The sequence below is a fragment of the Pseudophryne corroboree genome, chromosome 2 (genome assembly GCF_028390025.1).
Source record: "Pseudophryne corroboree isolate aPseCor3 chromosome 2, aPseCor3.hap2, whole genome shotgun sequence".
Taxonomy (NCBI): domain Eukaryota; kingdom Metazoa; phylum Chordata; class Amphibia; order Anura; family Myobatrachidae; genus Pseudophryne; species Pseudophryne corroboree.
Genome location: NC_086445.1, coordinates 250423832 through 250443101, shown reverse-complemented (window position 1 = coordinate 250443101; position 19270 = coordinate 250423832). Strand labels below are relative to the sequence as shown.

At 46.3% G+C, this 19270-nt stretch overlaps 1 protein-coding gene across 1 annotated transcript in view; it reads left to right on the top strand.

Moving 5' to 3' along the window:
* Positions 1-19270, top strand: part of CS (citrate synthase) — a 124935-nt gene that overhangs the window by 49145 nt on the left and 56520 nt on the right. The window contains exons 2-3 of the mRNA XM_063952654.1: positions 10614-10661; positions 10793-10900. Of these exons, the coding sequence (XP_063808724.1) occupies positions 10614-10661; positions 10793-10900 (156 nt within the window). The remainder of the gene's footprint in view (positions 1-10613; positions 10662-10792; positions 10901-19270) is intronic.

The following is a 19270-nucleotide window of genomic DNA, read 5'->3' as shown; positions in this document are numbered from 1 at the left end:
ATCCATTTGGGCATCCAAACAGCACTTGTTGCGGCCGGGACTTTGGCAGTCTAAACCCAGTGCTTTCGGGCGTACCAAAGTAATGGGCTTCCAATCGGATCAACAATTGAATTGCTCCGATGGGAGTAAAAAAAAACAAACATTTGAATTGCCCCCTTAATGTACAATAAAAGCAGATAGGCGGGACTAATCTAGTTCTGTCATGCTTTGATTACATGCTCGTATCAGCATGCACCTTTTTACACAGAATTAGGAGGGTATGCAGTTAGAGGTGAAAAAAATGTTGGGTGCAATAAGCATCCATTTTTCACACTTTTCCGATTTTTCACCAATATTTTTTTTAATCTTTTACAGGCAATCCAATTTGGATCGCCCGTAAAAAAAAACAAAACAAAAAAACTTCCCTAATAAGCCGCGTCTCCAATGGTATTAAACTTCCTACATAAATGGTTAGTGCCACGGTGCTGTAAAAAATGTTTTTCATAGTAACTGATACATTTTTAGTGTATTCTACTTTTAAAACCTGACATACTGGTTTTTCATATCACTGCTGGTTTGAAGATTTTTAATATTGTATTTTGTCTAAAGATAAGCATTTATTTGAAATGCTGTCTTCCCTAGACGTCTGGAACAAAGTCTGTTAAGATAGCTTAGTGATGCAAAGTGCACCTTGGGTTGAAAGTACAGAATCTATTAATGATTAAATTGGAAGTTATCATGCAAACAGTTTAAAATTGATCTTTAGCTATAAATATACACATTCTAACTGCAATGGACCCCTTTTTACTAAAAATTGTTTGTAAGATGTAGATTACCGGTGTGATAATGTCAGTTTATCGAGACTTCCCATCACACATTTCTCTATTCAGCAGTTTATATCTGTACTGTATTAATACTGCAACGGAGCTCCCTCTGGTGTATTCCTGTCCTCCCTTTCCCTGCTTTGGTAAAACACGTTCCAGTTTGCTACACAGGTGCTGTAAGTTATTGCTTTATTGTATTCTGTCTACTTGCATTATTTATCAAATGGCACAACAGTAAGGAGACACCTGTGTCAGAAACGCACTCTGCTTGCACCTCATACAGATTATTTTACAATGATTCTTCATTAAATGCTAAGTGTTATTAAGGCCATAGTTTTTTGTGAGCAGAAACACTTTCCCAGATTGCCAATAACACAGTTGTTTGACAGATACCTCATAGAGGAGTAAATGTGTGTCATTAAACATGATTTTCAGCTATTTTTTACGCAGGTGTCGGTGTAACTACAGTGTAGCTAGACTGGCAAATGTCCTGGGGCCCACCCCAAAATCAGTCACTAAACACTGTAGACTAAATATGTGATTTGGTAATTCATTTCTGTGTATACTGTACTATTAAGTTAAGCTGATCATACGCTAGGACAATTTTCCGTCCGAATGCTCTATTTCAATGCCTCGTACGATGCATCATGTGCACATCATGCATTTTTGGAGTGTGATGCACGGTTCCGCTGGTCGAATGTCCTACACATATGATCGGGCGATCTGGGTAGCGGTGAATTAAAGGTCGTATGATAGATCGTAAGGTACAAAGTCTTAATTTATGATATTGTACGCCGGGGAGCCGCAGGGGGAAATCGGAGACGACTCTCATCTAATGCTGGTCGTCCTGATGTATGGCCAGCATTACTGTTCAATTCCGTTAGATCTGTGACTTCTGAAAAAGCGATATGATTGTCCTGGGGATCGGCAACGTTGTGCGTTTCACGGAATCCGGACTTTAGGTCGACCACTATTGGTCGACAGGGTCTCTAGGTCGACATGAGTTTTTTAAGATTTTTTTTTAGTTATTATTATTATTATATTTTTAACCTTTTCATACTTACCGATCCACGTGGACTACAATTAGGAACGATAACCTTGCCCGAAGCTCGCTCGCCATGCGAGGGGACACTGTGCACTAATTGGGGTTCCCGGTCACTCTAAGAAGAAAACAACACCAAAAAAACTCATGACGACCTTTTGACCTGTCGACCTAGACCAGTGATCTACAACCCGTAGCTCGCGAGCTACCGGTAACTCGCTGTATTTTCGGTAGCTCTCAGAGTGCACGGGCTGGGGCAGTCACTGGCACTCCTCCTCCCTTCATTTTTAATATGGTGCCGGCTGTCAGCCAATCAGAGCTTGTGGACCGGCAGTGGCGGCACCTGATTGGCTGCCGGGCCGCGAGTTTTGATGGGCTCACTTACCGGCACCATATTTTAAATGCCCGCATCCGGAGACTGTCACCCTCACCGCAGCCGCTCTCCGCACTTCACAGGAGAGGCGTGCACTGCGCTCTCCTCCCCTTCCGTCCCTCATACAGGAGGAGCACCGGCAGCAGTAGAAGAAGCCAGCAAGGGTTAACATTGTGTGCGGCAGTGTATCAGATTTTAAATGGCACTGCGGGGGAATTGTATCTGGCACTGCTGGGGGGGGGGGGGGGGCATTATTTGTGTATCTGTCACTGCTGGGGGGGGCATTATTTGTGTATCTGGCACTGCTGGGGGGCATTATTTGTGTATCTGGCACTACGTGGGGGTGGGCATTACTTCTAGTTGTGGGGCCACACCCATTTTCGCAGGAACACACGCGCATTGGGGGGAGGGGGTAGCTCCTTCAGAGGTTTTATGTTCCGAAGTAGCTCACACCCCAATTAAGGTTGGAGACCACTGACTAGACCATGTCGCCCTAAAGACCCTGTCGATCTAGTTACTATTTACTTTCCATACCACACCTGTGTTTCACATCCAACGTTGCATTCAAGCCCAGCAGCACTCCTTCCTGTATAAGCCCACCTCCAGACTCCTGTATAACTAGCCAGTGGGAGTCTTGGGGTGGGCTTATACAGAAAGGAGAACTGAAGTGGAGTGCTGCCGATCCCAGGGGTGAGGCACCCGCCACACATTACATGTAACATTGAAGATATGTTCTTAAAAAAAAAAAAAAAAAACCCCAGGTGCGGAGCCACCGATACACTGCCAAAGCTTTGACACTATCTTGCTGCGCCACCTTGTGTATTTCTAATAAGCATAATATGTATATAATAAATCATGTAGACCTAAGGGATTATAGAAATCAAATAGGAGGCACACATTGAGAGTTTGCCGTTAGCCTCCAAGCCTATTGTTACGCCAGTGACAAATGTTATTGTAGGTTTCATATCATAAGCGGAGTGTTCTAATGTTTCTTGGTATTAGCCTGTTCGTGCTGCCAGTTGTTTACATGTATGTATTGTCATGTCAACTGCCTGCTGTTGTTCTTCCAGTGATGTCAGCTGTCAGTTCATTGTAATGATTGAATTTAACCATTTAAGCCTTTAACTATGCTTATAAAGAAATAATCTGCATGGCAGATTGGTCTATTTTATAATGGTTTGTAGAGAAGTGGTTTGATTTTTGTGGGGTTATATAACTTCAGATGAGCTTTGTTTAGGGTATATGCATATTAGATTGTTTGCTGCAACCCTGTAATCTGATTACAGCCAGTGCTCCCCCACTTCCTGCACACTGGTAGTTGTGTTTTCGTTAGGGACTCGTGCTGTCCTACTTTGTTATAAAATGGACTGTTATCAGTGTCATCAGAACTGGCTCCACATGCTCTGTATCCCAGAATAGCAGTCATTTTTGTTTAAAAAAAAATAATAATAATAATTTATATATATATATATATATATATATATATATATATATATATATATTATATATATATATTTCTCTGACGTCCTAGTGGATGCTGGGGACTCCGTAAGGACCATGGGGAATAGACGGGCTCCGCAGGAGACTGGGCCCTCTATAAGAAAGATTTGGTACTATCTGGTGTGCACTGGCTCCTCCCTCTATGCCCCTCCTACAGACCACAGTTAGATTTCTGTGCCCGGCCCGAGCTGGTTGCACACTAGGAGCTCTCCTGAGCTTCTAGAAAGAATGTTTAAATTAGGTTTTTTATTTTACAGTGAGACCTGCTGGCAACAGGCTCACTGCATCGAGGGACTAAGGGGAGAAGAAGCGAACCTACCTGCTTGCAGCTAGCTTGGGCTTCTTAGGCTACTGGACACCATTAGCTCCAGAGGGATCGACCGCAGGACCCGTCCTTGGTGTTCGTACCCGGAGCCGCGCCGCTGTCCCCCTTACAGAGCCAGAAGCATGAAGATGGTCCGGAAAATCGGCGGCAGAAGACTTCAGTCTTCACCAAGGTAGCGCACAGCACTGCAGCTGTGCGCCATTGCTCCTCATACACACTTCACACTCCGGTCACTGAGGGTGCACGGCGCTGGGGGGGGGGGGGGGCGCCCTGAGCAGCAATAATATCACCTTGGCTGGCAAAATAACCACAATATATAGCCCCAGAGGCTATGTATGTGGTAATTACCCCTGCCAGAATACAGAAAAAAGCGGGAGAAAAGGCCGCTGAAAAAGGGGCGGAGCCATCTCCCTCAGCACACTGGCGCCATTATTCCCTCACAGTTCCGCTGGAAGGAAGCTCCCTGACTCTCCCCTGCAGTCTACACTACAGAAAGGGTAAAAAAGAGAGGGGGGCACTAAATTTGGGCGCAGTTTAATACAATAAGCAGCTATAAAGGGTCATAATTCAGTTAGTCCCTGTATTATTATAGCGCTCTGGTGTGTGCTGGCATACTCTCTCTCTGTCTCCCCAAAGGGCTTTTGTGTGGTCCTGTCTCCTTTAAGAGCATTCCCTGTGTGTGTGCGGTGTCGGTACGGCTGTGTCGACATGTTTGATGAGGAGACTTATGTGGAGGCGGAGCAGATGCCTATAAATGTGTTGTCACCCCCTGCGGGGCAGACACCTGAGTGGATGGACTTATGGAAGGAATTACGTGCAAGTGTCGACTCCTTACATAAAAAATTTGACGACATGCCAAATGCGGGACAGCCGGCTTCTCAGCTCGTGCCTGCCCAGACGATTCAAAGGCCGTCAGGGGCCCTGAAACGACCACTACCTCAGATGGCAGACACAGATGTCGACACGGATACTGATGCAAGTGTCGACGACGATGAGTCAAATGTAATGTCCACTAGGGCCATTTGTGGCATGATTGAGGCAATGAAAGAGGTATTACACCTTTCTGATATAAACCCAGGTACCTCAAAAAAGGGTATTATGTTTTGGGAGAAAAAACTACCAATAGTTTTTCCCCCATCTGAGGAATTGAATGATGTGTGTGAAGAAGCGTGGGCTTTCCCCGATAAAAAAATTGGTGATTTCAAAAAAATTATTAATGGCGCTCCCTTTCTCGCCAGAGGATAGGTCACGTTGGGAAACTCCCCCTAGGGTGGATAAAGCGCTCACACGTTTGTCTAAAAAGGTGGCACTACCGTCTCCGGATACGGCCGCCCTAAAGGAACCTGCTGATAGAAAGCAGGAGGCTATCCTAAAATCTATATACACACACACACACTGGTGTTATACTGAGACCAGCTATTGCTTCAGACTGGATGTGCAGTGCTGCTGCTGCTTGGTCAGATTCCCTGTCAGAAAATATTGACACCCTAGACAGAGACACTATATTGCTAACCATAGAGCATATAAAAGACTCAGTCTTATACATGAGAGATGCACAGAGGGAGATCTGCCGGCTGGCATCTAGAATAAGTGCATTGTCCATTTCTGCTAGGAGAGGCTTATGGACTCGGCAGTGGACAGGAGATGCAGATTCTAAAAGGCACATGGAAGTTTTGCCTTATAAGGGTGAGGAGTTATTCGGGGACGGTCTCTCAGACCTTGTTTCCACAGCTACAGCTGGGAAGTCCGCATTTTTGCGCCATGTCCCCTCACACCCTAAGAAAGCACCGTATTACCAGGTACAGTCCTTTCGACCCCAGAAAAACAGGTGGGGAAAAGGCGGGTCCTTTCTGTCTAGAGGCAGAGGAAGGGGGAAAAAGCTGCATCACACAGCAGGTTCCCAGGACCAAAAGTCCTCCCCCCGCTTCTTCCAAATCCGCCGCATGACGGTGGGGCTCCACAGGCGGAGCCAGGTACGGTGGGGGGCCGCCTCAAGAATTTCAGCGATCAGTGGGCTCGCTCACGGGTGGATCCCTGGATCCTTCAAGTAGTATCTCAGGGGTACAAGCTGGAATTCGAGGCGCCTCCCCCCCCGCCGTTTCCTCAAATCGGCTTTACCGACGACTCCCTCGGGCAGGGAGGCTGTGCTAGAGGCCATTCACAAGCTGTATTCCCAGCAGGTGATAGTCAAGGTACCCCTACTTCAACAAGGCCGGGGCTACTATTCCACACTGTTTGTGGTACCGAAACCAGACGGTTCGGTGAGACCCATTTTAAATTTGAAATCCTTGAACACTTACATAACAAAATTCAAGTTCAAGATGGAATCGCTCAGGGCGGTTATTGCAAGCCTGGACGAGGGGGATTACATGGTATCCCTGGACATCAAGGATGCTTACCTGCATGTCCCCATTTACCTTCCTCACCAGGAGTACCTCAGATTTGTGGTACAGGATTGCCATTACCAATTCCAGACACTACCGTTTGGACTGTCCACGGCACCGAGGGTGTTTACCAAAGTAATGGCAGAAATGATGATACTCCTTCGAAAAAAGGGAGTTTTAATTATCCCGTACTTGGACGATCTCCTTATAAAGGCGAGGTCCAGGGAGCAGTTACTGGTCGGAGTAGCACTATCTCGGGAAGTGCTAGAACAGCATGGCTGGATTCTAAACATTCCAAAGTCACAACTGGTTCCTTCCACTCGCTTACTGTTCCTGGGGATGATTTTGGACACAGAACTGAAAAGTGTTTCTCCCGCAGGAGAAAGCCAAGGAGCTGTCATCTCTAGTCAGAGACCTCCTAAAACCGAAACGGGTATCGGTGCATCACTGCACACGAGTCCTGGGAAAAATGGTGGCTTCATACGAAGCAATTCCATTCGGCAGGTTCCATGCGAGGACCTTCCAGTGGGACCTCTTGGACAAGTGGTCGGGATCGCATCTTCAGATGCATCAACTGATAACCCTGTCTCCAAGGACCAGGGTGTCTCTACTGTGGTGGCTGCAGAGGGCTCATCTTCTAGAGGGCCGCAGATTCGGCATACAGGACTGGGTCCTGGTGACCACGGATGCCAGCCTTCGAGGCTGGGGAGCAGTCACACAGGGAAGAAACTTCCAAGGACTATGGACAAGTCAGGAGACTTCCCTGCACATAAATATTCTGGAACTGAGGGCCATTTACAATGCCCTAAGTCAGGCAAAACCCCGCTTCAAAACCAGCCGGTACTGATCCAGTCAGACAACATCACGGTAGTCGTCCATGTGAACCGACAGGGCGGCACAAGAAGCAGGATGGCGATGGCAGAAGCCACAAGGATTCTCCGATGGGCGGAAAATCACGTACTAGCACTGTCAGCAGTGTTAATTCCGGGCGTGGACAACTGGGAAGCAGACTTCCTCAGCAGACACGACCTACACCCGGGAGAGTGGGGACTTCATCCAGAAGTCTTCCTACTGTTGGTAAACCGTTGGGAAAGGCCACAGGTGGACATGATGGCGTCCCGCCTCAACAAAAAGCTAAAGAGATATTGCGTCAGGTCAAGGGACCCTCAGGCGATAGCTGTGGACGCTCTAGTGACACCGTGGGTGTACCAGTCGGTTTATGTGTTCCCTCCTCTGCCTCTCATACCAAAGGTACTGAGAATAATAAGAAGGCGAGGAGTAAGAACGATACTCGTGGTTCCGGATTGGCCAAGAAGGGCTTGGTACCCAGAACTTCAAGAAATGATATCAGAGGACCCATGGCCTCTACCGCTCAGACAGGATCTGCTACAGCAGGGGCCCTGTCTGTTCCAAGACTTACCGCGGCTGCGTTTGACGGCATGGCGGTTGAATTCCGGATCCTAAAGGAAAAGGGCATTCCGGAGGAAGTCATTCCTACGCTGATAAAAGCCAGGAAAGAAGTAACCGCGAACCATTATCACCGTCTTTGGCGAAAATATGTTGCGTGGTGTGAGGCCAGGAAGGCCCCAACAGGAATTTCAGCTGGGTCGGTTTCTGCACTTCCTACAGTCGGGAGTGATTATGGGCCTAAAATTGGGTTCCATTAAGGTCCAGATTTCGGCCCTGTCGATTTTCTTCCAGAAAGAACTGGCTTCACTGCCTGAAGTTCAGACTTTTGTAAAGGGAGTGCTTCATATTCAGCCCCCTTTTGTGCCTCCCGTCGCACCTTGGGATCTCAATGTGGTGTTGAGTTTCCTAAAATCACATTGGTTTGTACCACTTAAAACTATGGATCTGAAATATCTCACGTGGAAAGTGGTCATGTTATTGGCCTTGGCTTCGGCCAGGCATGTGTCAGAATTGGCGGCTTTGTCTTGTAAAAGCCCTTATCTGATTTTTCATATGGATAGGGCAGAATTGAGGACAAGTCCCCAGTTTCTCCATAAGGTGGTATCTGCTTTTCACTTAAACCAACCTATTGTGGTGCCTGCGGCTACTAGGGACTTGGAGGATTCCAAGTTATTGGATGTAGTCAGGGCCTTGAAACTTTGTTTCCAGGACGGCTGGAGTCAGGAAGACTGACTCGCTTTTTGTCCCGTATGCACCCAACAAGATAGGTGCTCCTGCTTCTAAGCAGACTATTGCTCGCTGGATTTGTAGCACAATTCAGCTGGCGCATTCTGCGGCTGGATTGCCGCATCCTAAATCAGTGAAAGCCCATTCCACGAGGAAAGTGGGCTCATCTTGGGCGGCTGCCCGAGGGGTCTCGGCTTTACAACTTTGCCGAGCTGTTACTTGGTCAGGGGCAAACACGTTTGCTAAATTCTACAAATTTGATACCCTGGCTGAGGAGGACCTTGAGTTCTCTCATTCGGTGCTGCAGAGTCATCCGCACTCTCCCGCCCGTTTGGGAGCTTTGGTATAATCCCCATGGTCCTTACGGAGTCCCCAGCATCCACTAGGACGTCAGAGAAAATAAGATTTTACTCACCGGTAAATCTATTTCTCGTAGTCCGTAGTGGATGCTGGGCGCCCATCCCAAGTGCGGATTGTCTGCAATACTTGTATATAGTTATTGCCTAACTAAAGGGTTATTGTGGAGCCATCTGTTGAGAGGCTCTGTTATATTTCATACTGTTAACTGGGTATAGTATCACGAGTTAAACGGTGTGATTGGTGTGGCTGGTATGAGTCTTACCCGGGATTCAAAATCCTTCCTTATTGTGTCAGCTCTTCCGGGCACAGTATCCTAACTGAGGTCTGGAGGAGGGGCATAGAGGGAGGAGCCAGTGCACACCAGATAGTACCAAATCTTTCTTATAGAGTGCCCAGTCTCCTGCGGAGCCCGTCTATTCCCCATGGTCCTTACGGAGTCCCCAGCATCCACTACGGACTACGAGAAATAGATTTACCGGTGAGTAAAATCTTTATTTATTTATTTATTTATTTATTTATTACAGGTTGAGTATCCCTTATCCAAAATGCTTGGGACCAGAGGTATTTTGGATATCGGATTTTTCCGTATTTTGGAATAATTGCATACCATAATGAGATATCATGGTGATGGGACCTAAATCTAAGCACAGAATACATTTATGTTTTATATACACCTTGTACACACAGCCTGAAGGTAATTTTAGCCAATATTTTTTATAACTTTGTGCATTAAACAAAGTGTCTACATTCACACAATTCATTTATGTTTCATATACACCTTATACACACAGCCTGAAGGTCATTTAATGCAATATTTGTAATAACTGTGTGTATTAAACAAAGTTTGTGTACATTGAGCCATCAAAAAACAAAGGTTTCACTATCTCACTCAAAGTCTGTATTTCGGAATATTCCGTACTTCGGAATATTTGGATATGGGATACTCAACCTATGTATGTATATATGTGTATATGTATGTATATATATGTGTATATATATATATATATATATATATATATATATATATATATATAATATATATATATATATATATATATATATATATATATATATATATATATATAATATACCGAGTGTATTTCCAGACCACAGATCCAGAATAGAGGGCACTCACCAGTCCAACTTCAGTTAAAAGGATTTATTGGTACATCAAAGTCAATTCGTAATGACATTATGAATTGACTTTGATGTACCAATAAATCCTTTTAACTGAAGTTGGACTGGTGAGTGCCCTCTATTCTGGATCTGTGGTCTGGAAATACACTCGGTATATGTGGATGTCCCTACTTGGGCTTTCTTGAGGAGCACCCCTATGGTGACAATTGACTGCTGTGAGTGCGGACATTACAAATTGATAGATATAATATAATATATATACATATATATCCCTGTGACCACCTTCGTAGTCCTGTGTTGGGGATGTAGTTATGTGACCGGCGGTCACAATACCGACCCCTGTATTGTATGAGAGAGAGATAGGAAAAGACTGCAGTTGATCAGGTATTGCTAATACCTTGGAGATCCGTTGCTTATCTGTGTTAAGAATGTTTCCATCCCTCGGGTTTGCTTGTTGCATAATCTCATTGGCAGGCAACAGCATTTTATTTCCATCCTGTGGAGCCCAAACATCTGAATAATGGGCACAATCTCTTCTTTCTTCTCCAAACAGAACTCCCCCTGTGTTTTGATTACTGCTCGACATGCCAGCTCTTCCACGGTAAGCTGTCTTTTATTTGCTGTCTGTCTGGTTTTGGGTACATTTACTGTGATTTAGAACACCCATTTGAAGTCCTTTTTCAATACTTACCAAGCTGTTTCACTTTTTTTTTTTTTTTGGTGTATTTGTAGAATTTAAAAGATGTCCTGTCCGACCTCATTCCGAAGGAAAGCGCCAGAATCAAGAACTTTAAGCAACAGCATGGCAAGACAGTCGTTGGCCAGATCACAGTGGATATGGTAAGACCAGGTTGCATCACTTTGCACATTTCTGTTTGCCACCTCAGAAGGCTGTGTGCAGAAGTGTTGGTGCCTGCTGGGATCGTGCCTGAACGGCAGATCAATTTAAATGCCATCTAGTGGCCGGTGCTAAACAATTGAATTGCCCCCTGTTACTGACTGCTAGAAGCATTGGAAGACCACATTAACTGCATTGTAGTTTGCGTAACAGAGTCTGTTCAATTGATAGTGTTTGAGGGCTAGTGCACCCATTGATTCCACAGGTGGTGGTAGTTAGAGAGGTTTATGGTACCATGGGCAGGGAGGTAGAATATTCATTGTCCGTATTATATTTGCCTCTGTCCTCACTGCGGCAGGACTTTGGAATCTGCGTTATCATAATCCTGACTTAAGTGATTCAAAGGTTACGTTTAGGCTGCGGTAAGGGAGGGTTAGAGTTAGGTGCGTAGTTGGGGGACGTTAACATACGTACCTGACCCCTGCCAGGACTCTAACCACCGGGATGCAGCGGTGTGTATTCTGAGTGCCGGCGTATCGGCCCCAACCCAACTTGTGCATCTTATACTAAATTACTTTTCCTTTGTTAAGGGCCCCATACACTAGGGAGATGTATCTCAGCAATGACTTCCATGCAATTTTCCTGCAATCTGGCCGGGAGCTTCCCAGGAGGCCTGCAATTGCGATTTCATACTTGAGTGTATTTTTACATGTGATTTATCTCAGGCAAGAGATAAATCTCACGTGCAGCACTTGCGATCGCGATGGGTGACACACGGGAGCGCGCAATCGCAAGAAAAGTACATGATATTTGACAGTTTTCATGCTATCCATCTCAGGAACTCATCGCAATTGCACGAAAACGTGCAATATCACACTAGTTTATGGGGCCCTATACACTACTTTCTGTATTTTTACCCATGTAGTTATACTTTCACCACGTAACTGGCTCACTTTTTTTTTTTTCTTTAATAAAAAAAAAAAAAAAACACTCAAATTGCTGAAATCTCTCACTGATGAGGTCCATAATTTAGAATCCCAACAAAAAAGGTGCCCTACTCGAGCTTTATTTAATCAACTTACTGTTGGCAGAGCAGTTCTGAATGCATTACTAGCCGAAAAAACTGAGAAATCTTTACGCTGGCTTAGACAAAATTCTATGAAAAAAGCAACAAAGCCGACACACTTTTAGCCAACAGACTTAAAGCTCGGAGAGCCCTGACAACTATTAAGGCCATAAAAGATGATACAGGGATTCTTCAATACAACCTGACCACTATTAACGCTCTTCAAAACCTACTATGAAAAACTGTACAATCTCTCAACATCCCCAGACTCTACACCCTCGGTTAATCCTTCAATTTCTGATTACCTCTCATCATGTACTCTCCTTTGTATAGATTCAGAGGCTTCAATGTGCTTGGATAGACCCATTATTGATGATGAAATAAAGTCAGCCCTCCAATCGCAAAAATCATCTAAAGCTCCGAGCCCGGATGGCTTTCCGATGTCATATTTATAAGACTTTTCAATCATCTCTGATCCCTCATCTTTCTAAGATGTTCAATCTGATCCTAGAAGGGTCTGTTTTCCACTCTCAAACTACTAAAGCCACAATTACAGTAATTCCAAAGCCTGGCAAAAACTCTCAGTCTATCGCTAATTATAGACCCATTTCACTTTTCAACACTGACTTGAATCTCTTTGCCAAAATCCTAGACAATAGACTTAATCTGATTCACCCGGATCAAGTGGGCTTTGTCCCCTCCAGACAGGCACTGGACAATACTAGACGGACCATTGATATCATCCACCACATTAACGTCAATAAATTGCCCTCTTTGGTGCTTGCCCTGTATGCGGAGAAAGCCTTCGACAGAGTATCTGCACCAAACTCTTTCACAATTTGGTCTTTGAGGCAAATTCCTACAAGCCATACAGGCGCTATATCTTAGTCCGTCTGCTGTGGTTCACGCAGGTGGACTACTATCTGATTCCTTCTCAATCGCCAACGGAACCAGACAAGGGTGCCGCTTGTCACCCCTCATATTCACACTCATTATTGAACCTCTTGCATCTCCTATTCGTGCCAACCCTGACATTTCAGGTGTGTCCATTAATCGCTCACTATACCCTTTCCTTATTTGCAGATGACATTCTCCCAACACTGACCAAGCCACTCCTCTCCCTTCCAAACTTATTTTGATAAACTCTGTCTATGGTAGTCTTTTGGGTTATAAAATAAATCAGTCAAAATCTGAGGTGATACCACTCCATATTCCGGTGGGCACTAGGAAGCTACTGCAATCTAATTTCAAATTTCTGGTGAAAACACTCACTGAAATATCTAGGTGTTCAAATAACGAAATCTTATAGCTCACTTTATAGCGCTAACTAACCATCCATCGCTTTTTAGGGCAATTCATGAGGATCTTCTTTCTGTCTTGAGTTCGTCGCATTAATGCAATAAAACTGAATGTACTCCCCATACTACGGTCATCTTTTTTTCAGACACTCCCAATCAGGGTCACTAGTCACACTCTTTGTGCTCTTCAATCTTCGTTCAGTACATTTATTTGGAATCACAAAAAGGCTTGGATAAGGCGAAACATCCTAGCTAAACCTGCACAAATTGAAGGTCTTGGCTTACCCATTCTTTTCCGCTACTACAATGCGACCCTCCTTAGTCAGTTGATTGCATGGCATTCCCCTCGACATACTAAAAGGTGGGTTGACCTGGAAAGCTATTAGGCTGGTGTTTCTTCTATATCTTATATACCATGGTTACCCCGCAAGCATTATACACAGGCTTCCTCCACCTCCACCACAGTGGCATTGACTCTGCAAACATGGACATCCCTCACTCAGAAGCTGAAGCTTACCACTTCCCTATCCCCCCTAACCCCTCTTTGGTTTAACCCTGCTTTTCCACTGGGACACTCTCCCTCGATGGCTCTCTCCTGGATCTCAGTGGGTATCATTAGAGTTCATCATATTAAGGGTACACACGCTCTACATTCATTTGCAGACTTGCAAGAAAAATACGGTATTGCTAACTCCTCACATTTCCAATACTTAGAAATCCGTCATTTTATACTGTCTCTAAGTCTGTCTTATCCTCTGCAAGTCCCAACCCCTCTAGAAAGATCATCTATGTATGGGCCCACTGCTAAAGGTACTATCTCACTCTTATACAATTCTATTTTGGCATCGAACCCTCCCCCTACTGAACCCCATGAACGGGCTTGGGAAACAGATTTAGGATCACACTTGGAGGAAGAGTATTGGGATTCAATTTGTACAGCAATATCCCAATGCTCTGTAAGTGTAGCTATATGTGAAAACTCCTCTAAGATCTGTACTAGATGGTACCTCGTGCCTGAGAAACTACATTGCATGTATCCAAGCACCCCTAATTTATGTAATTGGAAAGCTATTAATCCCCCTACCAAACGGGAACTGCTGAATAGAATATGGTTCATCTCAAAGATGGAATACATTACAAGTCTGCAAAACAATACGGTATTAAAATTTCACTCCACATGGCTCCCCTGGTATAGGCTTCACAATGTCCCTCTCCTGGGCCTTAGTTAAAATCCTATCCTCACCTGTCCTCTCTCACCATGTTATGCATTCCTGCTTTTCTTTTTATCCCGACTTGTTAGGTGAACTTCTCACTTTACTCTATTCCTTTACCCTTCCCCCTTCTATTTCTGACATTCTTTATGTCTAAATTCTCTTACCTAAAACGCACTTAGTCCTTTTTCAAGCTGCATTTTGTGTTTTTTTTTTCTCTTACGTCCTAGAGGATGCTGGGGACTCTGTAAGGACCATGGGGAATAGACTGGCTCCACTGGAGACATGGGCACTAAAAAGAACTTTAGGTATGGGTGTGCACTGTCTCCTCCCTCTATGCCCCTCCTCCAGACCTCAGTTTAATACTGTGCCCAGAGGAGACTGGGTGCACTACAGGGAGCTCTCCTGAGCTTCCTGTAAAAAAGTACTTTGTCAGGTTTTTTATTTTCAGGGAGCCCTGCTGGCAACAGGCTCCCTGCATCGTGGGACTGAGGAGAGAGAAGCAGACCTACTTCTGTGAGTTTCAAGGCTCTGCTACTTAGGCTACTGGACACCATTAGCTCCAGAGGGAGTCAGAACGCAGGTCTTCCCTAGCGGTTCGTCCCGGAGCCGCGCCGCCGCCGTCCTCCTCGCAGAGCCGGAAGATAGAAGCCGGGTGAGTATAGGAAGGCAGAAGACATCGAAGGCGGCAGAAGACATCAGAGCTTCACTGAGGTAACGCTGCGCGCCATTGCTCCCAACACACACAGCGCACACTGTGGGTGCAGGGCGCGGGGGGGGCGCCCTGGGCAGCAATGTGTACCTATAGAACTGGCTGTAAAGACACATTTATGTATTTTTAGAGTAATCCCCGCCAGTTTGTTGAAAAAAAAAAGCAGGACCGAAGCCCGCCACTGAGGGGGCGGGGCTTCTCTCTCAGCACTCACCAGCGCCATTTTCTACACAAGCACACGCTGAGAAGCTGGCTCCCCGGACTCTCCCCCTGCTGATCTCCGGTGACAGAGGGTTTTAAAGAAGGAGGGGAACATAATTTGGCGAAGTGTATAGCGCTACATCTGGGTAAAAAAAATTCTGTTTCCCAGGGTTATTGGCGCCGGGTGTGTGCTGGCATACTCTCTCTCTGTCTCTCCAAAGGGCCTGGTGGGGAAACTGTCTCCAGACAAAGTTTTCCCTGAGTGTGTGGTGTGTCAGTACGTGCGTGTCGGCATGTCTGAAGCGGAAGACTCTCCTAGGGATGAGGTGGAGCGCATGAGTGTGGTATCTCTGTCGGCAACGCCGACACAGGACTGGATGGATATGTGGAATATTTTAAATGCAAATGTGAATTTATTGCACAAACGTTTAGACAAAGCAGAGTCCAGGTACAGTTCAGAGGGTCATACCCTGCCTTTCCCTATGTCACAGGGGCCTTCTGGGTCTCAAAAACGCCCACTTTCCCCAGTAGTTGACACAGATACCGACACGGATTCTGAATCCAGTGTCGATTATGATGATGCGAGGTTGCAGCCAAAATTGGCAAAAAGTATTCATTATATGATTATTGCTATAAAGGAAGTGCTGCATATTATTGATGACCCGGCGGTGCCTAATCCAAAAATCCACATGTTTAAAGAAAAGAAGCCTGAGGTTACTTTTCCACCCTCTTTTGAATTAAATGAGTTATTTGAGAGTGCTTGGGAAACTTCAGACAAGAAACTGCAGATTCCCAAGAGGATTCTTATGGCGTATCCTTTCCCAATCAAGGACAGGATACGCTGGGAATCCTCCCCAAGGGTGGACAAGGTGTTGACATGCCTTTCAAAAAAGGTGGCGCTACCCTCTCAGGATACCGCTGCCCTCAGGGATCCTGCTGACCGCAAGCAGGAAACTACCTTGAAGTCAATTTACACACATACCGGTACCTTACTCAGACCGGCAATAGCGTCGGGCTGGGTTTGTAGCGCGGTACTAGCGGGGACAGATACCTTACCTACTGATATGGATACCATGGATAAGGAAACTATTTTATTGACCCTGGGCCATATTAAGGATGCGGTCCTTTATATGAGAGAGGCTCAAAGGGATATAGGCATACTGGGGTCCAGAGCAAACGCCATGGCAATTTCTGCCAGGCGAGCGCTGTGGACCCGACAGTGGTCGGGTGATGCCGACTCAAAACGTCATATGGAGGTTTTGCCTTACAAGGAATTGTTTGGGGAAGGTCTCGCGGACCTAGTTTCCACAGCTACTGCAGCTAAATCATCTTTTTTACCTTATGTTTCCTCACAGCCTAAGAAAGCACCACATTATCAGATGCAGTCCTTTCGGCCACATAAATCCAAGAGAGCTCGGGGATCTTCCTTTCTTGCCAGAGGTAAGGGCAGGGGAAAAAGCTGCCAATTACAGCCAGTTCCCAGGAACAAAAGTCCTCCCCGGCCTCTACTTAAATCCACTGCATGCTGCTGGGGCTCCGCGGGTGGAGTCCGCTCCTGTGGGGGCACGTCTTCGTCTTTTCCGCCAGGTCTGGGTTCATTCTCAGGTGGACCCCTGGGCAATAGACACTGTGTCCCAGGGGTACAAGCTGGAATTCGAAGAGGTGTCTCCTCGCCGGTTTTTCAAATCGGCACTGCCGACTTCTTCCCCGGAGAGGGAAGTGGTTTTGGCTGCTATTCAAACTTTGTACCTTCAACAAGTGGTGGTCAAAGTTCCCCTGCAACAACAGGGGGTGGGCTATTACTCAACCCTGTTTGTGGTCCCGAAACCGGACGGTTCAGTCAGACCCATTCTGAATTTAAAATCCTTAAACCGATACTTAAAGAGGTTCAAATTCAAGATGGAATTGCTCAGGGCGGTCATTGCAAGTCTGGAAGAGGGAGATTATATGGTGTCCCTAGACATAAAGGATGCATACCTTCATGTCCCCATTTATCAACCTCACCAGGCGTTCCTGAGATTTGTGGTGCAGGATTTTGTCTACCAATTTCAGACGTTGCCGTTTGGGCTTTCCACGGCCCCGAGAATTTTTACCAAATTAATGGCAGAGATGATGGTGCTCCTGCGCAAGCAGGGTGTCACAATTATCCCATACTTGGACGATCTCCTGATAAAAGTGAGATCGAGAGAACAGTTGCTGGACAGCGTATCACTCTCCCTGAGGGTGTTACAACAACACGGTTGGATTCTCAATCTACCGAAGTCACAGTTAGTTCCAACGACCAGATTGCCTTTCTTAGGCATGATTCTGGACACGGAACAAAAGAGGGTCTTTCTCCCGACGGAAAAGGCTCAGGAACTTCAGGGCTTGGTCAGGGACCTGTTGAAGCCAGACAGGGTGTCGGTACATCACTGCACTCGAGTGCTGGGAAAAATGGTGGCGTCTTACGAGGCCATTCCATTCGGCAGGTTCCATGCCAGGACTTTTCAGTGGGACCTTCTGGACAAATGGTCCGGGTCACATCTACAGATTCATCAGATGATCCGCCTGACCCCCAGGGCCAGGGTGTCTCTCCTGTGGTGGCTGCAGAGCGCTCACCTTCTAGAGGGTCGCAGGTTTGGCATTCAGGAATGGGTGCGGGTGACCACGGACGCAAGCCTCCGAGGATGGGGAGCAGTCACACAGGGAAGAAACTTCCAGGGTCTGTGGTCAAGACAGGAGGCTTGCCTACACATCAACGTTCTGGAGTTAAGGGCCGTATACAACGGCCTTCGTCAGGCGGAGACCCTACGTCAAGGTCTACCGGTTCTGATTCAGTCAGACAACATCACAGCGATGGCTCATGTAAACCGCCAAGGCGGGACAAGGAGCAGAGTGGCTATGGCAGAAGCCACACGGATTCTTCGTTGGGCGGAGAGTCATGTAAGCGCTTTGACGGCAGTCTTCATTCCGGGAGTGGACAACTGGGAAGCAGACTTCCTCAGCAGACACGATCTGCATCCAGGAGAGTGGGGACTTCATCAGGAAGTCTTCGCAGAGATTGCAAGTCAGTGGGGACTGCCTCATATAGACATGATGGCGTCACGCCTCAACAAGAAACTTCCAAGGTATTGCGCCAGGTCAAGGGACCCTCAGGCGATTGCAGTGGACGCACTGGTGACATCGTGGGTGTTTCAGTCGGTCTATGTGTTCCCTCCTCTTCCTCTCATCTCAAAGATACTGAGAATCATAAGACGAAGAGGGGTTCAGGCGATTCTCATCGTTCCAGATTGGCCTCGAAGGGCCTGGTATCCGGATCTTCTGGAAATGCTCTCAGAAGATCCGTGGCCTCTTCCTCTCAGGGAAGACCTGTTACAACAAGGGCCCTGTCTGTTCCAGGACTTACCGCGACTGCGTTTGACGGCATGGCGGTTGAACGCAGGATCCTAGCGGAGAAGGGCATTCCGGAGGAGGTCATTCCTTCTTTGATTAAGGCAAGGAAAGAGGTGACATCGCAACATTATCACCGGATCTGGAGGAAGTATGTGTCTTGGTGCGAAGCCAAGACTGTTCCTCCGGAAGAATTCCATCTGGGCCGTTTTTCCCACTTTCTGCAAACTGGAGTAAATTTGGGCCTAAAGTTAGGCTCCATTAAAGTTCAAATTTCGGCCCTATCCATTTTCTTTCAAAGGGAATTGGCTTCTCTTCCAGAAGTCCAGACTTTCGTGAAGGGGGTGCTGCATATCCAGCCTCCTTTTGTACCTCCAGTGGCACCTTGGGACCTTAACGTGGTGTTACGGTTCCTTAAGTCTCACTGGTTTGAACCGCTTCAAACAGTTGAATTAAAGTATCTCACTTGAAAAGTGGTCATGTTGTTGGCCTTGGCTTCGGCAAGGCGAGTGTCT